Raw genomic sequence first — 22,898 nt, 5'->3', positions numbered from 1 at the left:
TGCTAATTTTAGTTTGATATTTTGATGTGTATCGTTATCTGTTTTCCAGAAAGTAGCTTCAGATTGTGTTTATATTTTTCAGGGATGTCTTTACCAAGAATCACCCAACTGTGGTCCTATTTCTCCTCTACTTTCAAAATAAAATACATTTTCTTTTTGTTGAAATAACTCAAATACAATCTACCCAGTTCTTCGCCACTGTTGTTTTATGATTTCTTTCAGGATGGGAAGACTAAAGGGAATGCAAGTTTTAAAGAGAATACTCCTCATCTTGTTGTAAACCCCTATTTACCTCTGCCACAGGAGGGAAGGACCCCCTTGATCTGGGAGGGTGTACTTTAAGCAAATGTTCCCTTTTGAGAAATAGCAATAAAAGCAACCTGTAGAGCAGTCACTTCTAGAAAGGATGCCTATTTGGTAGTTCCAAAACCGTAAGAAAAGGAAAGTCATTGTTCCCTTTCTGCTAATTTTGGAAGAATACATTCTTCTGGTTCTCTAAAAACAACGTTAAGACTTCCTTTCCACAATGAAGAGAAGAGAGCATGAGTTGATTACTTGGTCCTACAAAAAATCATCCAGATGCCATTAGAACTGGGATCGATTGAAAACAATGACAGTTAACTGAGGGCTTTGAGGATTATTCAAAACCTCAACTTCTCCCAAATTCTCAAGAACAATACTTGATCTGTATAATCCCTGAATATAATTCTTGATCTATTTAATTCTACAGAGTGACTGTAGTGGCTTCTATTATATGTAGATTGGATATACCCAATTTATAACCTTAGATATGTACTTTTATCTCTGAAGGGCCTCTGAGAAAATTGTACTGTGCCAAAGATTGTTGTTCGAAATATTGAAAGACTTTATGATGTAAAAAAATATATCAATGTCATTTAAATTGAACAAAATGGTTCCTTACTTTTCCATATACATTTTAACTATATTTCAACAAACTTGTTCAATAAATACTGCATGAAACAAGCATTTTGCACCTTGTCCCACTGATACAATTTGCCAACCTGAATGCTTTCTTTCCCCATGGCTCACCTGCATTCTACATATTCTATATTTTTTTCTTTATTAAAGATGATATAATCTTAGCTTCTATCATTTTCACATCCACCAAACTATTGAGGAAAAAAAACCAGAGATGCAAAGATGAAGATAGTAAACATTAAGATTTCACAAAGCAGGTTTACAATCAAATATAAAAATCTGACAAAAACCTTTAATGCAGGTAGGGAAAGTAAATGAACAATGAAGTGACATGAAGAGAAGTAATCTGGCAATAGAGTCAAACTAATACACAAACTTGGAACAAATAAGAATGAGCAGTAGGAACAAATTATTTCTTCTGGGAAGACTTTCTGTGTTATTATGATTTGAAAAGATCAAATAATTTGCATGGGTTGCCAGATACAGAAATTGTATTCATGTGTGTTAGCCCGTGTTTCTACCACTGTTTGTTTCTAGTTCTCCTTAAACAGTGCACTATATTTCACTAATGATATCAATGAATTTCTAGTCCTTCTTAGATAGTACTTTATTAGAGAAAGAGATGGCTGACATGGGTTGTTGACTAAATCCAACTCGAGCTTCGACTACATTTTCTTTGTGCTTTTCCCCTGCAGACCAGAGCTGGCAACCTAATCATAGCCAACTGAACCATGCTCTTCTGATTATTCTGCAAAGTAGTTTATTTGACATTGTAGGACTCTTTGGTGACTATTTAAATGAGCAGAACCTTATAATAAGGAAGAGAGCCCACTGCTTTTCTTCAAGTTTGGTATATGATTTCCCTATCATTCTCTGGCTTCCAAGTTTGTCCAGACTTGTGGTTTTAATTATAACACCACAAAATATCAGTGCTCAAAGAGTCTTTGGATAGATTTAATTCAACATCCTTGTTTTTCAAAAAAGGAAGAAAGAAGCAGTAACTTGGCCAAATTATTTTATATTTCTTAGTTTCTAATCTAGTCTTGTATATTTAAAAGGTCTATCTTAGATCTGTTGGATCCTTTAATCAGAGGTTCCACTGAATGTGTGTAGATTGAAGAATTATAGGTATTGGGAGAGAGTAAATTCCTTTTTATAAAAGGTCTTTGAATACAGTTTTAAATGTAAAGGTAGATAATATTATTATATTTTCTTTTTTCTTAAGAGACAAAATAAAGCTCAGAGAGGCTAAGCAAATTCCCTAAGGTCACACAGCTAGGAAGAAGCCAAGTTGGCATGTGAGCTGAGACAGTCTAATACCTGTGCTTTCAGCTGCCATACATTTATACTCTAGCTATCACCTGCATTATTAAGAATCTAGACTAAGTCACTCAAGATATATCATCACTTATTTCTTGTTCATTCATTTGCCTATTCAGTCATTTATTCATTCAGCAAATATTTACTAAGCACCCACTATAAGCCAGCCACTGCTCTAAGTCCTGATAATACAACAATGAACAAAACAAAGTTGTTGCCCTAATGCCGATTACATTCAAAAGAGGGAAACATACATTAAAAAGCAGCACGATGTCAGATTATAATATGTGTTTTGGGGAAATGAAAAATCAGGGTAAGAGGATAAAGAATGACATAGTGGGGAGAAGAGACCTCTTTAGAAAAGGTGACCAGAGAAAGCCTCTCTGAGTTGATGACATTTAAGCAGAGATGTGCAGGATGTAAAGGAACAAGTAGAGTGCTGCAGTCTGAAAGAAGAACATTTGCAAAGCCCCTCAGGTAGAAACAAGCTTGGCATGTTATGGAAACAGCAAAGTCCGGGTAGCTGGAGCCTATGAATGGGAGGAAAGGGCAGAGCACACCAGGTGCCAGACTTTGTAGGTCCGGACAAGAAAGTTCAGGTTTATTCTATGTAGAGTAGAAAGCCAGTGCAAGGTTTGGAGCAGGGCACGGGTGACATATTCTGATTTACATTTTAAATTTTTTTCACTTTATTCTTTGAGGCATAGTCAGTAGAGGGGCAAGTATGGAAGAAAAAAGACTAGTTGAGTGGCACCTGTAATGGTCTAGGTGAAAGTCGAAGGCTATTTGAATTAGAATGGTAAAAGTTTCAGAAAGGAGTGGATTAAATCAGTTTTATTAAATAATGTGAAAGAGATATTTTGACGGAGTATACATCGTGTATAAGAGGGATAGAGGAATGAGAAGGGCTTTCAGTTAAGATTTAAAATTTCTTTCCAATTAAGTGCTTAAAGTAAAAAGCAACAAATGAATGCGCAGAAAAATGCAGTACGCCTGATGTATAATAAAGAATTATACTAGCTTTGTCCCTGATCCTTGGGAGGAAGATTCTAAAACCCCTGGAGTTTCCCAAATGACAGAAGTTTCTGTGTTATTCATGAGCCCCTTGGATCACATCTGAGTTTAGGCTAAGAGATGGGATGACTCAGCAGGAGGGAGTCTGGTCTCCAGAAAGACCAACTGCATGATTAGACAGCTTTGAGTCAGTCCGGTTCTGGAAAGGACAAGGGGGCTGAGACTGAGCTCAATTATATGGCAGATGACTAGGTCAATCATGCCTATGTAATGAAACCCCTATGAAAACTTTGGACATCGAAGCTCAGTGGAGCTTCCTGGTTGGTAAACACATCACTGTGCCAGGAGGGTGTTGTGCCCAGATTCCACAGAGACAGGGCACAGAAGCCCTGCATTCAAAACCTACTCAGATCTTGCCCCATGTGTCTCTTTATTTGGCGGTTGCTGATCTGTGTCCTTTATAATAAAACTGTACAGTGCTCCTGTGAATTCTGTGAGTCATTCTAGTGAATTATCAAACTGAAGGGATGATGAGATGATGGTAACCCCTGGATCTGTACCTATTTGGTCCGAAGTATGAGTGGCCTGGGGTCACCCAAAGAGCAGTTGGTGTATGAAGTAAGGGCATCTTTTTGGGAACTATGCCCTGGAACTTGTGTGGTCTGTGCTGACTCTGGGTGGTTAGCCTGGGAATTATACTGCAGTATGTTACCAGTTGGTGTCAGGATAGCATTACAGGTCATCATCACTGCATAAGGTGGGATGGACCTGGGGAGAAACTTTTATCCACAGCCAGGTCTTAATGGGAAGGGAGTGTTTTAGTTCCACTGCCACACTCTCCTAAGCAATGAGCAAATCCATGTAAATATTACATGATAAAATTGACTTACCTGCTAAAATCTCTTAACATTTTCTTTTGGGTTATTCTTCCCCATGTGGAATTTTCACTAAAATATAACTAGCTCCACTAACAGTTTCAAATAAATCAATCTCTGTTACTACTAGTTGGCAAACACGAATTTGTTGTTGTTGTTTGTTTTTGTTTGTTTGTTTTGATGCAGTCTTGCTCTGTTGCCCAGGCTGAAGTGCAGTGGCATGATCTTGGCTCACTGCAACCTCTGCCTCCCAGGTTCAAGTGATTCTCCTACCTCAGCCTCCCTAGTAGCTGGGATTACAGGCGCCTGCCACTACCACTGGCTAATTTTTGTATTTTTAGTAGAGACAGGGTTTCACCATGTTGGCCAGGCTGGTCTCGAACTCCTGACCTCGTGATCCACCCGCCTTGGCCTCCCAAAGTGCTGAGATTACAGGCGTGAGCCACTGTGCCCGGCCAAACATGAGTCTTATGTATGATTTCCAAAACTCTCATCTTCAATTTCATTCTGTTTTCTCTCCTGAATCATCCCAGTTTTGTTGTCTCCAGGGACCAGGATATCATTGCCCTCTGGATGGCCCATTGACACCATACATGGAATGAGCTGGCAACCAAAATCAGTTTCCCTGAATGTTTGAGGAAAGAGGATAAAAACTGATATTTCAGTCATTAAAAGTATTCTTCAAGTCACCCAAACTCAAAACCTTAGTCTTTTTTCCTTTCTCCTAAATACGCTGTCAGCAAACAGTTTTCTTAATTTCTCTTTCACCTAAAATCAGGGAGTCAGAAAACTGGTGCTAGAAAGGACCTTAGAGATCAATTATTTCATTCATTTACTCAATAAATATTTATTAAGACCCTTTTGGTTTCAGAAATAGTTCTAGGTACTGGGGAAATAGTTACCAAGACATCAAGAGTCCAGTTCACAAGGAAACAAAGACAGTGAAAAACAGGTAACAACTCCAAAGGCAAATAATTTGAAATAGTGGTAAATGCTTTGGATAGAATATGACAAAGTGCTCTTATAGAGGGCCTGAGGTCGTTAGGTGGATTGGCCACAAAAGGAAGATTTTAATTTCTGAAGATAAGCATTCCAGGTGAAGCAAACAGCAGGAGCCAAGGTTGGCAGAATTGAAAGCCTCATAAAGAAGACCGGGAAGGCTGAGCCTAGTGAGAGAGGCAGGGATGGGGTTGGGTGTGCGGGAACCGAGTCCTCTTGGTTTATGGATTGTCACTCTTGGTCAAATCTTTCCACCACACGCATCTCTTCCTATTTCCGGTTCCTTCTATCACATTTTCCATCAGTGTGATGGTTACTGATTTTCCTTCTGCCAGACTCTTGCCCCTTCATGAAATCCTGCTATAGACTCTTTGATACTTCCTTAAAATCTGATTTTTAAAAAAATCACATAATTCCCCTAAATAAAAGTCGTCAACGCCTCTCCTGTGTTTGAAGGATCAAATAGGAACTCCTTACCCTGAGAATTAATTCCTGTTACCCTTTAGCTCCAACCTAATCCAGGTGGGTCCACCTACTCTCTGAGCTTCAATTCCTCAGATCTACCTATTTCCCTTACATACAAGGTCCTCTTCCCATGCTAGAGGATGGCTCCTCATCTTAGCTCATCAAATATTGCTGCCTGCTATTAACTCATCTTTACGACCATATATTATTATTTCTCATTAGGCCCAAGATTCCTGAAGCAGGGAATTTATTCATCCTTTATTAGTGCTCTCCTGCAGGATCTTATCCATTGCCCTAGATTATGGTAGGTAGGCACTAGCAAAAGTTGTTGAATAAATAATAATTTCTTGAGCTCTGAAATGCTATTCTAACACTCATACATATTTTACAGTTTAATTTAAAATGTACTGTCTGTTAGATAATGCAAAAACATTAAATTGTTTAATCTTTAGGAAACCCTATAGATACGGATGTTTACGCATTTTACAGATGAAGAAACTGAGGCATAGGGAGGTTAAAGGCCTGCTCAAGGCTTCCAAAATCCCCGAGTCTGTGTCTAAGCCACCACACTGCACTGTGTCTAACACACACAGCACCCCTTCCACTAATGCTCTTTCTACAATCCAGACTCTTAATTTCATTATTCTTTGACACAGTGAGTTATACACCAGAAAATAAAGTGAGGCAATTGTGATACTCTCAAGTAAGAATAACTTTTATCACCCCAATAAAATGGTTTATCTTATTATATATCTGTTGGCAGTAGGTCTTTGTCTTCTAAAACGACATTTTCAAACTGGGTTTAATGCTTCCAAATGGTACTGGCTCCTAAGCTTGGGAGACAAATTCTCACAGGCCCTTCAGCATAGGTGCAGCCTGAGACAGTGGAAATTCCTCACCCCTCCCACCGCCCTCTGACCCCAGCCAGAATCACAGCTTAATTTTCTCACAGAGGGTCTGGCTCCAGATATTCAAGGAAAATTCATTGTCTGTCCATAATCAGTGCTGTCCTACAGAAAAGGCTCAGCACAAGGGTGTAATCATGTGGACTATGTAACATCAGGACTTAACCGCCAGACAGCAGCCAGGGAAAGCTGATCCACATATGATCTCCCCCAAGGAACACAATGGAAATAGCCAAATCTGGACCACTCTAAAACTCCTGTCCCAATTGCTTCTGGTTTGTAAGATAAAATAAACATTAATATACCCACAACTTGATATAAAGAAATATTTTACATATTTAGAGTTATTAGGATTTCAGAACCAGGACAGAAGAGATAATGGAAGTCACGCGGATTCTCATTATGAATGAAGAATCCACATCTGTGGCAATCAAGTCTCTTCTGAAAGTCACAGGCCTACCTAGTGCATCTGGGACCCAGGGCCTTTATATCACAACCTGTTGCCAAGATAGTCAAAAGAAATCCCTGAGTAATTACCTCTTTGAAAAGTTACAGGTATCTCTGCAAATAAACCACCATTGAATCTGGCCATTTTTGAATTTCAGGTTCTGGTGAACTGGTGCTTCTTATGTCATTTGTATTTGGAATGTTTATCAATAAGCTCACAGAATGGCATAAACACTTGAAATCTTTCTTAAGAGTTAGCAATCTCAGTAGAACACCAACTCAGAAGGAAACTTGGAGGGCTGGAATATTATTTCTCCAAGTACTAACCAGGCCCAACTCTGCTTAGCTTCTGAGACCAGAGGAGACAGGGCGCATTCAGGGTGGTATGGACATAGACCAGAATATTATTTCTAAAGCAGAAAATATGTGCTTTATACTGGAACTTTTTCAGATGTCGGAAAAAATGACAAAGCTGATTACATGTGTGAAAAATGCCTCGAGTTCTTCACTTGAAGGAGCCTAAAATGTGTTCTTTGGAAAATGAAATAAACATCCTTTGTTGCTTTCATCATATAACCTAGAATCAGGTAGAGCTTGCCCCTAGCCTCCCGGGGTAAGGATAGAAGTAAACTAGATGACATTTCTTCTTATGTAATTTGGGTTCTGACTCAGAATTAGCTCCTACCACTCCCTTTCACAGTACGTCTGTCCCCATGTCCTCTCTGGGACACTCCAGATGGTATCATACCACACCTCTTTGTGGTAAGATCTGTCCTAAAATCACTTGTAAACTCAAATGGATTCAACAGTTCCAGCAATGCAAATATTTATGGAAGCTCCCAACTTTTGGTTGTGTCAGACAACAATATAGGAAGCCCCTCTGCCTGACCTTTGCCTGATGGTAATACTCACTATTCAGCTATGTAAAACATGTGGTGACTTGTCTAGGATCTGCCTTCAGTTCTAAACAGATAACTGTGCAACAGGCCATAGCCGTCTTTATCTCCTCTGTGTCCCTTTCCAGGTGTGGGCGCAGTGTCTGGGACATTATAGGTGCCATGTATTTATTGAACAAATGAAAGTTGACCTTTGCCTAACCTATAAAAGAAACGCTATGTAGAATCAGTGAAGAGTTTGAACACTGAATGGTTTAAGAATGTTTTGAATCCACAAAATAGTATTTAAAGTTAGCCTTATTATTTATTTAGCCAAATATTTTAAGTAGACGTAGGAGATCAAACGTTTGTTGAACAGTAACTGTGAGCCAGACACCATGTTAGGTGCTAGGATAGATGTGATTGTGTTTAATCCACACAGGAATCCTAGTAAAGGGGAGTATTATCCCCATTTACAGAGGAGGAAACAGACTCAGAGGGCTGCGGTAACTTACCTCAGATGCTATTATTTCCAAAACATCTTGATCTCTAAATCCCATGAAAGTAGCAGGCTCCACTAACCTGATATTAAATGACTAATCTCTGAAATCCAAGCGCTGAATCACTTTTGTAAAATTCAGCAATTATTTTTCAGAAATTCCCTTAGATAAAATTAGTCCAAAATCCTATGGACATGCGGTTGCCTGATAACCGTATCTAACCCAAGAGTAGTATTTCAGCTTAATTGCCATCTTAACTAATTACTTACGATATGACACGGGCTATGCTAGCCTATTAAAAACCATTACACAGAAGTCGTGTGGCTTTACAGTATATAGTTCTCATTCCCACAACTTACATTTTGATGGCATCTGTTACTCCCTGGAAGAAAGCCAGAGTTTCTGAGTAAAATGTATCAGTCCTAACAATGTGGACATTATTATTCCAGAAAGCCAACTGAGAATTGAACAAGATCTTACCGTAATGACTAGAACTGGGAAACAAGAATTTTCTTCAGCACAGCAGGAGGAAATCTTTTTATTAAGGTTATGAGAATCAGAGAAGTGAACATCCCTTCATAAGTCTAAAATAAATGACTTAGGATGGGTTACCATTTCAAAAAAGCTTCTATATACTGAACATGTCCAAGTTGTTTTGCTCTAAACATTTGGGTTTGCAGCATAATCTCATACTAAAATGTAATCAATGTCAGATCACATGATATCCACAAACTGACCACACCACCTCTAGGTTCACTGGCTAATGAAAAGTTAACATCCTCTTTCAGAGCCCCACTATGAAAATTGTTTTTCTCCTGGTTCTACTTTTTGCTGAGTAAAATCTGAGTAGTAGACTTTTGACATTATTATCATCATTATTACTAAATAATAGGAAAAGGTCTGTGCTATTTCAAGTATGAGGGCATGCTTTTTCTGAATTTCTCAGTCTATATAGTTTCCTTTGCATAGCCTTATCCAGATCTGTGATTTCAGCTATCAAGTATACTCCAGCAACTTACAAATCTTTGTGATCATTTAAGAAATCTTTATTGAGTATCTAATATATACCAGGCACTTTTCTATTCTCCTGGGATGCCCTAGTGCATAAAATAAAATCTGGCAGCACTTTAGGAGGCCAAGGTCGGCAGATCACTTGAGCTCAGGAGCTCGAAACCAGCCTGGGCAACATGGCAAAACCCCGCCTCGACTAAAAACAGAAAAATTAGCCAGGCATGGTGGCGTGTGCCTGTAGTCCCAGCTACTTGGGGGCACCGAGGCAGGAGGATCACCTAGCCTTGGGAGGTCGAGGCTGCAGTGAGCCAGGATCATGCCTGAGCAACAGGGCGAGAGACTGTCTCAAAAAAGACACTAAAATCTTATCCTTGTGGTAGTTAACTTTTTCTTAGTGGACTGTCCATTTTAGATTTCTCATCTGAATTACAGACCCACATACTCAGCTTCTTATTAGAATTCTTAATTTCTAACTTACAGTTGTAGAGGTATCACCTAAAACATCTCGAACATGAAAATGCCTTGAAAATGTCCAAGTCCACATATGCACTTAGGCCCTATAACCCAAACTGAGATGATCACATCTCCTCAACTTATTTCTGTGGAACCCTTTCCCTTTCCCCAGTGCTCAGCTCTCCCTCCTCTGACTCTCTGAGGCCAGGGACCTAAACAGCCTTCCCCTTACTTTCATTAAAACTTCTATCTTAATTTTTTCATGGCCATCATTTCTTTTCAATTTCCAGTGGCATTTCCTTAACACCAGCTCGCATTATTGTTGCTGGGTAATAAAATCTTTCTACCTGTTTCATTTTTGTTTTTTTCTTCCAGGATGGCCCCCTTGAATCCATTTCTTGTGCTGCTATAGAACATGTCTTCTAAAACGTAAATCTGCTCCTGTCTCTTTGGTTTAATATTTCTGTAGGACTTCCCTTAACTTGGAGGATAAACATTTCTTTCTTGCTTTTTGTTTTGTTTTGTTTTGTTTTTGTTGTTGTTGTTGTTGTTGTTTTTTTTTTTTTTTTTTGAGACTGAGTCTCACTTGGTCACCCAGGCATAAGTACAGTGGCTCACCGCAACCTCCACCTCCTGGTCTCAGGCGATTCTCCTGCCTCAGTCTCCTTAGTAGCTGGGAATACAGGTGTGTGTCTCCATGCCCGGCTAATTTTTGTATTTTTAATAGAGACAGGGTTTCACCATGTTGGCCAGATTGGTCTCCAACTCCTGACCTCAGGTGATCCACCTGTCCCGGCCTCCCAAAGTGCTGGGATTACAGGCGTGAGCCACCACGCCCAGCCCAGGATAAAGTAAAAATTTCTAAGCACACAAGGCCCTTTGCAACCTGGCTCCTGGTTACTACTCCTGGTTACTGCCCTCTCAAATGTCCTCACTGTTTTTCCAGACATACCTATCTGCTCTCTCTACGTGTTCCATCCTCATTTACCTGATCAGCCTCAAGCATCCAGGCATGACCTCCATGAAGCCTCCCTTCCCAGGCCCTAGGCTCTGGCAGACTCCACTGCTGCTGTGTGTTATCATCACCCTTTATCTATTTCCTTTATTTTACCAAAGCTTCCCAAGGGAAGTTAGAGAATCTGCCTCGACTCTGTGTCTCTAAACCAAGCCTAGCACCTCGAACATAATGACACTCAATCTGCATTTGTTGAATAAACACATCATTAAAAAATAAAAAATGATTCATTGTCCTGCGTTTTCAAGGCATTTTAGATCACACCTCCACGAATGCAGCTTAGAGATTAAAAATTCTAACTCCTGCCGGGCGCGGTGGCTCACGCCTGTAATCCCAGCGCTTTGGGAGGCCGAGGCGGGCGGATCACAAGGTCAGGAGATCGAGACCACGGTGAAACCCCGTCTCTACTAAAAATACAAAAAATTAGCCGGGCGCGGTTGTGGGCGCCTGTAGTCCCAGCTACTCGGGAGGCTGAGGCAGGAGAATGGCGTGAACCCGGGAGGCGGAGCTTGCAGTGAGCCGAGATCGCGCCACTGCACTCCAGCCTGGGCGACAGAGCGAGACTCCGTCTCAAAAAAAAAAAAAAAAAATTCTAACTCCTAAAAATACTGGAGAAACAGAAACAGCTTTCTTCCTTCTAAAGGATGTCATTTGGCTTTTGGTTTTGAGGTTTTTCCTACCTGTTCTTCAATACTTGATTTACATTTATTTAGTCTTTGTCAAATTTTACCTGATTATTTACTAGAAGAAGGCATAGCTCAAGGTAAAATCATAGACACTGGTCCCAGGAAAATCTGGATTTGCATCCTGGTTCAAGTACTCATTTACAGGGCACCTGGGATGACTCACATTTTTCTGAGCCTCAATTCACATAAAACGGGTATAAATAAGATAGCATGCTAAGCTGCTAACACATATCATATACTTAATTAGTTTCCTTTCTTGTTCTCACACTTTTCTTTTAAGCTACACACTTTGCCTGGAACATATTCCCCTCCATCCTTCCATCAAAATCCTCCTCATTTTTAGCTCGACTCTCCTCAAAATCTTCTTGGTGAAACTGTCCTTAGTGACTTTGGCCAGAAAGAACCTGTCCTCTGTGCTCCAGTGGCTCTATATCTTATTTATTTTGTTCAGCAATTTATGCTGAGTGCCTACTATGTGCCGGGCATTAATTTAGGCGCTGGGAATACAGAAGAGAACAAAGCAGACGTGTAAATGTCTTCCTGGGGTATATATGGTAATGATAAACAATAAACACACCAATAAATATAAAAACAATTTAAGGTCAGATCAGTATAAACGCTAAAGGAAATAAAGGGTGGTGGGCTAGGAAGTAACGGGAATGGGGATGTCAGGGAAGGCACAGACATGCAAAGAGCCAGAGGGCCATGACCGCAAGCAGAAGGCACACGTGGGCCAAGGCTCCCACTAGAGAAAAGCATGGCATGTTTGAGAAAAGAAGAAGCGCCAGTGTGGCTGGACTGTAGTCGGCTAAGGGAAGTGGGATGAAATGAGACTGGTAAGGTGGAATGGGGCCAGACTATATAAGCAGTCTATGAAGGATTCTGGATTTTAATCTAAGTGTTGTGGACAGGTTTTAAGCAGGGGTGCAGTGGTGTGATCTGTCTTAAGGTTTCTCTGGCTGCTGGATGTCTGTACCAGAGTTCAATCTGATTTGCACAATCGTTTCTGGTGAATAAAGCTGTCCTTCTAGTTACAGTGTGGTCCTCAGAGGGCAGGGATATTTTATTCTTATTCTTATCAGTGCCTCATGCATAGTTCTCCGCAGTAAATACTCGTCAAATTAAATTGAAACATCCTGCAGCCTCTTTTTCTTTCTTGCCTGCAATTGTAATAATTGTAATTATAACACTTCTAATCTTCGTAGGAAGTATGCAGTTGCCAACCAGCTCTGAACGAGTTCTTTTTTTTTCTTATTTGAATTCCTCTCAGGCCTTCCTGCCATTGTAGGATTGTCATCTGACTTCCTGTCTCCTAGCCAGGTCTACTCCCTGCCCTGTGGACTGAATTTTTATAGTCCTTCTGTAAAGTGCCATGCGCGCTGCTGAGAAGGCTGGGTACAGCTGGCCTTGCTTGTTCCCAAAGGAATCACAGCTTCTAGCTTTACATACTGTATGGGATCGGATACTAACAGACATTTATCGATCACTTGCATGCACCTGGCACATTATGGGCATGGCATCCCTTTGTGCAAGCTGTGCCACTCTGGGCAAGCTACCACTCCTCTCGGAGCCTCAGTTTCCTCATGTGTACAATGGGGATAATAAGAACAATAGGATTTGCCTCCTAGAATTGTCATGAGGCTTTAAAGGAGATCATGCATATAAAGCACTTAGCACAGCACAGGCACTTATCTAATGTCAGCTGGATAACTAGTCAACACTCACCCATGTCAGTTATATTAGCAGTAGTGTTGTTAGTGGCATGATTAGTGGCTATTATCCATAGGCAATACTTATCCATGTCAGTTATATTAGTTGTAGTGTTGTTAGTGGCATGATTTTATTGAATCCTCATAGCAACTCTGCAAAAAAAGTGCGGTTATACTCAGTACCAATATTTAGCTGGTATGCAAAGATATGGCTGTACTAATTGCCAAAATACTGCAATATCTCCTGATTGTCAACTAAGCCACTTTCATAAGCCCTCCAAATACTCCCTCCCCCTGCAGATTTATTTGCCCTAATCTGCCCCTGGGATCCCCACCACACCTCCTCTGCATGATCCAACAACTGAAGGGTTAATGCCTGGTACAGCCAGAGGCCTCCAGAGTCCTAGCTCAGTTCCATTGCCTTCTATTCTGAGTTCTAACTGGCCCATTATACATATTTTATCAATGGGTACATTGAAGTATGGAGGAGATAAGTAAAGTCACCAATCTTGTAAATGGAAATCCTAAGAAATCAAACTTCAGATTCATATGCTCAGGTTTATTCCTTCGCATGGAACTTCTCCTTAAACACTGATTAGAAAAGCCAACAAAAGCCACTTGTGTTCTGTAACTCTGTGGTCAATCGCCCGAACACTAGCAGATCTACAGTTTCTGATCAATTCAGGAAGTAACCTAGAACATCTCAGGTTCAGTGTCTTATCTGCCTTCCCTCGTTCTTATTCTCCATGCCACTTCCACCATGAAAATCATTTAAACACTATTTGGTCCAAATCCTTTTATCCTCACTTCCAGCACCAAAGTCTAACAACCTAAGCACTGGACCGGAATCCTTAAGATGAAGAAGACAGCATTCAGCCACACTGTTAAGTACCTACTACTTCTGTCTCTGTTTCATAAACTAAAAAGAGGAACAGAAAGATGTTAACATCTGTGCAAAAATGAAGTAATTCATGGATCTTACACATGAATATTAAATAGAAAATGAGAATAACATAGGGGACAGATACCACGGTGACAATAAAAATCCAGAGAGGGGCATTTTAAAAGATCCCTCTTAAATCACAGACACATGTCTGGACTTAAAATGTGGGAAGTGAGGGTGGTATCTCCTTGAATGCTCAAATGTACTTCTTAATTGTGCATTCTGAGCTGCAAAGACCCCCTTGGCTTTCCTTGAAACGTAAACATTTAAAATTAAGTTCTAAAGTCTTTAAGATAGTGTTTAGTTAAAAATTAAGCAGTTACATAATTGGTTTAATGAGATCCAATTACAAAATTAGTGTAAATTAGAAGTAATAGAACAGAACATATAATTTCATAATTATGACACATAACAATAATGCAGAGATTAAGTTGGCCAGTGGTGCTAAAGCAGGAGGGGTGCATATACATCTTAGAAGACTTGATGGCTTTCATGAGTCCAAATATCTCCCCTCCAACAGTTACTGCTCAAAAATATGTTTTAACTAAACAAGACTGATTTTGATTTCCAGACTCAGAAAACAACATTTGGGAAATTGCTAGTTCTTTCCCTTCCTTATTTGGCTAAAGTAGTGGGTGACTAGATGGGTAGATTTATTTCCTATCTCATTAAAAGAATGACCTTTCTTTTTAAGGTCTTAACAGATCATGGCAAGGAAGAATTCATTCTTCAGGGTGAGTTAAGCTGAAAACCCCACCAGTGTCATCCCCCCCCCCTCTGCTAGAAGAGCAGGGGAAGGCCTATTCTTGTGGGAGGGAGAGGCTGGGTTGGAGAGACACGATGAGAGAGACCACAGACAGATTAAAGCGCCTACAGCCCCATATTTCAAATCAGCCCTCCAATTTGGGTCAGGGGACATAACCCTTCCTGCTGTATCTTTATCCTTTGGTTTTAAAAGAAGGGACAGATAGCATTTGACTAATGAGAAATTTGTGTTGCAATGTCTCACATCATTTTGGTATCGCTTCCTGTAAATTATGTCCAACTCCCAGAGGGCTAAAAAGAAACCATTCATTTATTAATGCACCTATTATTTTATTTATTCATTCAATAAATGTTTTGAGTTTCCTGGGAGAAGAGGCAATTTCCTATTCATCTTTATACAGCAAATCTTTAGCACAGTTGCTAGCATACAGAGACATTCAATGTTTAGTGAATTGCTGTTAATACACATTACAGATATTACCTGCCCTGGTATTGTGCAGAACAAAGACCTTCTCTATACCTGATTATGGCTTTCAGGAAACTTAGTTTTTGGTTAAGACAGACAATTATTATGTTAACAAAAATATGAGTTAAATAGTCTTCATCGACACTGCCGCAATGTCAGGGTGCAGTTGTTACTCAAGAGAAAAATAAATAGAAGAGTTTACAACTGTGAATCAGTAAAAGGAGGAAATGGTTCCCAAAAAACCCATGGCCATGACATGGGGAGGGTGGCCAGCCAGGTCTCACTAGAAGCCCAGTGCCATCAGGATACTTGTGGAGGCAGCAGCTCTCCAGACACACATGGCTCCTGCTCTTATACACACCTCTGGTTTGGATCCTGCTATTTGTCAAATTAAGTAGTAAATATCCCTTCATATACCTCAGCAAATGAACACTGGTAATCTGAAAATGACCCCAAAATGTTAGAGAAACATCTAAAAGTCTTAGGTATTTTTTTCTAATGATGTCTATTTTTGTTTGTTCCTCCTCAGTTATCATCCTTTCCTTAATGGGAGAAGCAAAGGGGCTTAGTGGTGCTCAAAGGCCATTATCAGTACGGGATGGAAGATTTATCCTTTCATACCTTTTCCTCTAGTTTTCTAAATTTTCTTTTATTATTTTTACTTTCCTGTATGGTCCCTCCTTTTCCCTTCTTACTTTCTGTTCCCAGTAAACACTACCTCAAAATATCATTTATTTTATCAAACATGAGGGTTTACTTGACAAGAAAATACATCCTTAAAACACCTTGATCTAGTCACATTTCCCTGAACAATATCCAAGAAGATGCTCCATGTTAATTCAAATAATCAAACAGTGGCTATTTAAATAGCTTGGTTTAGAATCTGAAGGCACGGTTGGGTGCTGTGGCTCACGCCTGTAATCCCAGCACTTTGGGAGGTTGAAGGAGGCAGATCACTTGAGGTTAGGAGTTTGAGACCAGCCTGGCCAATGTGGTGAAACCCCGTCTCTACTAAAAATACAAAACTTAGCAAGGTGTGGTGGTGCAGGTCTGTAGTCCCAGCTACTTGGGAGGCTAAGGCAGGAGGATCTCTTGAACCTGGGAGGCAGAGGTTGCAGTGAGCCAAGACTGTGCCACTGCACTCCAGCCTGGGCAAAACAGCAAGAATTTGTCACACACACACATACACACACACACACACACACACACACACGAATTTGAAGGCAGAGGTAAGAAAGTTTTAAGTTTTGGTTAATATTTCAGACCCCTGATCCTATCATTGGATGGATACAAAGACACAAATGTGTTTCCTGCAATTCTAACCCCTAGAAGCAACGTATTACTTTATGTACAATGTATGTTTGATATAGTATGGTATTTGTCCCCTCCAAATTTCATATTAAAATGTCATCAATAGATACAATATTATCTATTATCTGAATTTTACAAATGAAGAAACTGAGGTGCTATGGCTTGTATATGGTTTGTCTCCTCCAAACCTCGTGCTGAAATTTGATCCCTGGTGTTGGAGGTGGGGCTTAGTGGGAGGCTTTTGGGTTATGGGGGCAGATCTTTTATGAACGGTTTGGTACCCTCCCTACAGTAATGAATGATTTCTCACTCTATTAGTTCACTCTAGACTTGTTGTTAAAGAGTATGGCACTTCTCTCCCCTCTCTCTCTTGTTCCTTCACTTGCATGTGACACACCTACTCCCACTTCACCTTCTGCCATGAGTCAAAGCTTCCTGAGGCCCCACCAGAAGCTGAGCAGATGCCAGTTTCATGTTTGTACAGCCTGCAGAACTGTGAGCCAAATAAACCTCTTTTCTTTTTTCTTTCTTTTTTAAAATTATTATTATTATACTTTAAGTTCTAGGGTACATGCACACCATGTGCAGGTTTGTTACATATGTATCCATGTGACATGTTGGTGTGCTGCACCCATTAACTCATCATTTACATTACGTATATCTCCTAATGCTATCCCTCCACCCTCCCCCCACCCCACAACAGGCCCCGGAGTGTGATGTTCCCCTTCCTGTGTCCAAGTGATCTCATTGTTCAATTCCCACGTATGAGTGAGAACATGCAGTATTTGGTTTTCTGTTCTTGCGAAAGCAAATAAACCTCTTTTCTTTGTAAATTGCCCAGTCTTGGGTATTCCTTTACAGCAATGCAGAACAGACTGACACAGTGCTTCAATGAATATTAGTACAAATATTCCTTACTGACATGGTAACAAAGTTGAAGCATTTGAGGTGAAAAAATATACAGAGGGAGGAACATTCTTAGAACTTATTCTATTTATTTATTTATTTATTTATTTATTTATTTATTTATTTTTTGAGATAGAGTCTCGCTCTGTTGCCCAGGCTGGAGTGCAGTGGCGCAATCTCGGCTCACTGCAAGCTCGGCCTCCTGGGTTCACACCATTCTCCTGCCTCAGCCTCCCAAGTAGCTGGGACTACATGCGCCCACCCCCATGCCCAGCTAATTTATTATTATTATTATTACTATTTTGTATTTTTAGTAGAGATGGGGTTTCACCGCGTTAGCCAGGATGGTCTTGATCTCCTGACCTCGTGATCCACCCGTCTCAGTCTCCCAAAGTGCTGGGATTACAGGCGTGAGCCACCGTGCCTGGCCTCTATTCTTGTTTTTCCCATTTCCCCGAAAGGTAGGAGGCATTTTCTAAGGGTCCCAAGGTATAAATTAGATTTACATAAACAGTGTAGCAGGATTCAGATGAGTTGTTTTGTGAACTAATATGAGAAAGGACCTTTCACATTTTCCTTTGCATAAATCCATAAGAGTGAAAGCAACATCAATTATAAAGAATTTGAAACTTCTTCCAAAGCCCTATTGATAAACAAGCACCTAAATAAACTTGTTAAGTGAACCTATTTTTAAGGAACAAAAATAAGAGTGGCAGGAAAATGTCTGGAAGGTTTCCTACCAAAGTTTGAAGAGTAGTTACCTCAGGAGTAGAGAAATACAAGAGAAAGAACAGTCTTTGAACTGAACTGTAGATGTGCTTCAACTTTCCGCATGCTACAAAATCTTCTCTCTCTCTAGGAGGATAGTTAGAAGGCCATCAGCTCCACAGAGCTTGGAGTAACAGATTTTCTGAAATGGGTTTTTCAGCTACAGATTTTTAGATCTTTTCCAAAAAGGCTATTTCCATAAATAACCTTCCATGCAAACAACTTTTCATTTCCTTCAGACCTAAGTTAATATCACTCTTCCTTCTCCTGGCCATTAAAATTCAGGAATAGAGCCTGTTCTCTTGGATGTGCACTGCTTGGATGAAAATGAAACATTTCATGTTGGAATAAGCTTGTGAGCTCTCATCCCTCTTGTCATGGCTCTGGAGAAAGCTCTGACAGAAGAGGCTGGGCAGAAACATGGATAAGTACTTGGATACTTAAAAAGTCAAGTACAAGTGCCTGGGAAAATGCTGCTTTTAATGTTAAGGCTAGAGATGGGTCAACATTTTCACAGCAGTCTTCTCTTAAGGTAAAAAGTCACCTGGTGATTTCTACATCATAAAATCCAAAGGCTTTGACCTGTCTCTTCTTTCTGGCCTCTTTGCAGCAATTGATGCTGTTGGACTCTGACACTGAAATCCTCAACTCTTGGCTTTGGACATACTCCTCTTCCTGGCTCTCCTTATGCCTTCTTTATTGTCTCCTTTCTTACTTCTCTGCTTATCTTTCTTCTTTTTCCTGAATGGGGGATCCCCTGGGTTCTGTCTCAAGTTTTCTCTTCTGTCTTTCCCTTTCCCCACCATTCTCTAATCTGACGGCTTCCATGGTCATTCTATGTGAACTGTCACAGTGAGAACTGTCATTTACAGAGAGAGTCTCTGCACTCTATGAGGCACTTTCTACACATCATCTCACTGAGTGCACAACCCTCCTGTGGGCAATGCAACAGTTCCTCCATTTAGATGAGGAGGCAGAGGCTCAGGCAGGTTTCAAGACTCATCCATGAAATCTAAGACCACCCAGCAGATAAGTGACAGTGCAATGGTTTGATACTCCTGGCTCCACGGCTCAAGCTGTTGCCCCACCACTGCTCCTCCTACCCATGACTCCTGGCCTCCAGTCTCACCTCAAAATCAACAAGAATTTTTCTCTGACCAACTTCTCTCCCTAACAAAGATGCCTTCTGAAATGACCCACCGCCTTTCTCCCAATGACCAGGCTCACACTGGCTGGCATCTCAGGCTCATCTTGCTCTCTTTGACTTCCCTGGTCCTCACATATCCTCACCCCTAATCTCATCTGCTGCCAAATTCCATCTTTAACTTCCTCTTTCTCCTCTCCAAACCAACCTGCACATTGCTGCCTGCCTTTTTGCCTAGGTCACATTATTCCCTTAGTTATAACCTTTAGAGGTTTCCCTTGTTGATGAAATAACATCCAAATGCCTACCTTTTTTATTCAAAGTTCCAATCTACATTTCCTGTCAGATCTCTCAGAGTTTCCCTATAAGTGGACCATGTGCCAGTGAAACTGGGCAACTCATGATCCCCCGAGTGTCCAAGTGTCTCATGTTTATGCTTTTATTCAGGCTACTCCTTCTTATAGACAGACACTCCCCATCTACAGAAATCCTCCTCTCTCGGGCGTATTGGCACCCCACTCCCGCATCAATTCCTTCCACCTGCTCTCATTGGATGCCACTCTCCATCTTGAAGCCCTCACAGGTTTTCACTTGGACTTCTCTTGCAAAACCTGGCATATTCTGTTTTGGGTTTGCTATTCCCCCCTTCCTCTTACCAAGGTCTATGTTCCTTGGCAGAGAGGGAATATATGATACTCTTTAGTGTATATCCAAACATCTATTCATTCAAGACATATAACAGGAGTCTAATAAATATATATTGATTAAACTTACTCAAACTTTGATAAAAGACAGCGATGTGAGGTCAAATATAATGTTTTACATGGTTTTCCCCCCAGCAAGCAGAAACAAAATGTTTTTCACAAATGAGATCAAGAAAGTATAAATGATGACCATGAATATATATCCTTAAAATGATTACCTTTTTCCTCTGATTTAAAAGGAGGAGGAGGCAGAAAGGCAAAAGTGGAGAAGACAAACAATGTTAGGTTTTGTCCATTGTCAAATGAAGAATGAAGAGAAAACAACTTAGAGTAGAATGCAAGTCATTAATAACAAAGCATGAAAATGCTGAAATATAAACATCCAATTTACATGTAGCTCTCTTGTGACATAAATATTGGCAAGTAAGGTAAACTATGACGATATGAACTTATAATTATTAATATGTTATCCTCCAAAAATATTCTTTGGTTGATCCCTAACTATAGTCTCTTCCTAAGTAGATGATAAGTTTGCTGACACTTCAGCATTGGTGCAAATATTGGTGCTTATTAAGTGTTTTCCTTAGGACCAAGTAGCAAGGAGGATCATGAGTTATCTAAGGCCTCTTTCTCAAATAGTGAACACAATTTTGTTAGATTTTTTTTTTGGGGGGGGGATATCCAATATATAGCTATATTTAATTATAAAAATGCAAACATTTATATCAGATGCAATGACACTCACTGAACGTGTATCTATATACACTGAAGTTGTAACTTTAATTTCCCTTTCAGGCCAATTTGTTTTAATTTTCTACGAGACAGAAGAAACTTCAAATCATGGACAACCACATGATCTTACTGAGGAGTTATAAGCAACTGGATATGGCAAGATCAGTGCAAATTCATCAGCAACATTGGTAAAACAATCCGAAGTATGTGTTGATGGAAAAATCAGTGCTCTCCCATTAGGACTGAACATCATACTATCTCCAAACATAATTCAATTTCTTAAACTCTTGATTTTTGAAATCCAAGGGATTCCTTAAGGTATGAATCTTCTGTTCATATTTAACAATGGGAAAGTTCCAGATTTCAGGAAGTGGGACATCAGCAATGATAATAGGTATGAGGTCAGAAGGTGATGGACATTACTGAGATGGTGCTAGTTATTGCACAGAGAATCCAGGAAATATCATCTGTGCACTGGAGACTCAAATTTGGTTTGAATAACCAAGGAGTCTACTGGGAACCAATGACTTAGTCAGTGTAGATGTTCTTCAGTGATTGACAGGCCTATTTAAATATTAACAAAAAATGAATGCTACAATCTCCATATTTTGGGAGGATGGTAGGGTAGAGAAGATGAAAACCTACAAGATGCAATATAGTCAGAAATTAAAACCTTCTGGTCACTCACCACAATCATTTGAGCCACGTAACTTTCAGGTCCAGTGTATTCTGTTGGGTCTTTAACTTTCACCAGGACTATGAAGTACAAATAATGCCACATATTGTGTTCTGACTTAATGTGCTCCTCAAATGAAACCGTTTTATTATCAAACTTGTCTCTCTCAAGTCCTGCAAAACACAGGCAACATAATATATGCAATTCATCATTTAATCAGTACTTGCTTCTTAGCATAAAAACAAAACATAATAATTATTGTGAAAAAATGCTTTCAGTAAGAGTGTGCCAATTTAAAATGTTATGATTAAAAACAACACAGCACATAAGACCTCCAGAAAAGAGGCCATCGTTTATAGATTTTTTTACCAACTAACATTTATTTTTCCCCATGGATCCTTGGAAATGTGCAGTTCTATAATAGATTAAAAAGTTGCAGATAATTTTAAATATAGCCATATCAAAATTTTCAAATTAAACCGTACCACAAGTCTGAGAAAAAGAGGTAAAAATGATCATGCAAGAAAAGGTATGCTTGCTAATCAGGACAGGAAAAAAAGAAATAACACACACACACACATCATTTTACCCAGGAACTTGGATTAAAAGAGGGAAGGAATTGAGAGAGTCATCCGTTTTCAACCACTTGGAGTCAGTGAAAGGAACACAAAGGAGATGGCTGTCCACATACTGAGGACAATGAGGGATCACACTACGCCAGCCCTCTAGGGTACCATGTTTCAGGCATTTTGGGGAGGGGGTGATATGTTCCATTTCCAAGGCACATTTTCAAGCCTTTGGAAGTACAGTAAAGAAAGTATCTAGATAATAAAATTCTTTTCTCTCAAAGTTAGAGAACAGATGAAAAGAAATGAATAGAGATGAAAAAAAAAAAACATCTATGGAAACATGAATTCGAATGCCAAGTGAAGTGGGATGTTGGGATTCAGTTTGGTTTTTAGAGCTCGGATATTGAAGAAGAAACCAGGAAACTGAAATCCAACCCTGGCTATTCTTTCTCTAAGCATTTTTTGTAAGTTCACTCCGGGATGTAGAAAACCCTTTTATTTATTTACTTTTTTGAGACAGAGTCTCACTCTGTTTCCCAGGTTGAAGTGCAGTGGCTCACTGCAGCCTCAACCTCCCAGGTTCAATTGATCCTCCCACCTCCACCTCCTAAGTACCTGGGACTAGAGGCATGCACCACCATGCCTGGCTAATTTTTGTTTGTTTGTTTATTTGTTTGTTTTTGTAGACATGGGGCTTGACA

General features: G+C 39.9%; 1 protein-coding gene across 2 annotated transcripts in view; it reads right to left on the bottom strand.

Moving 5' to 3' along the window:
* The window catches only part of LOC105492154 (inositol 1,4,5-trisphosphate receptor type 2), a 493,933-nt gene that overhangs the window by 24,320 nt on the left and 446,715 nt on the right, over nucleotides 1–22,898 (bottom strand). For both annotated transcript variants that reach the window (XM_011759132.3, XM_071072008.1), the window contains one exon: nucleotides 21,641–21,801. In XM_011759132.3, coding sequence (XP_011757434.1) covers nucleotides 21,641–21,801 — 161 coding nt within the window. The remainder of the gene's footprint in view (nucleotides 1–21,640; nucleotides 21,802–22,898) is intronic.

This window comes from Macaca nemestrina, chromosome 10 (genome assembly GCF_043159975.1).
Source record: "Macaca nemestrina isolate mMacNem1 chromosome 10, mMacNem.hap1, whole genome shotgun sequence".
In the NCBI taxonomy this organism is placed as follows: Eukaryota; Metazoa; Chordata; class Mammalia; order Primates; family Cercopithecidae; genus Macaca; species Macaca nemestrina.
Note: the sequence above shows the minus strand (reverse complement) of the source record. Positions and strands in the feature narration are given on the sequence as shown.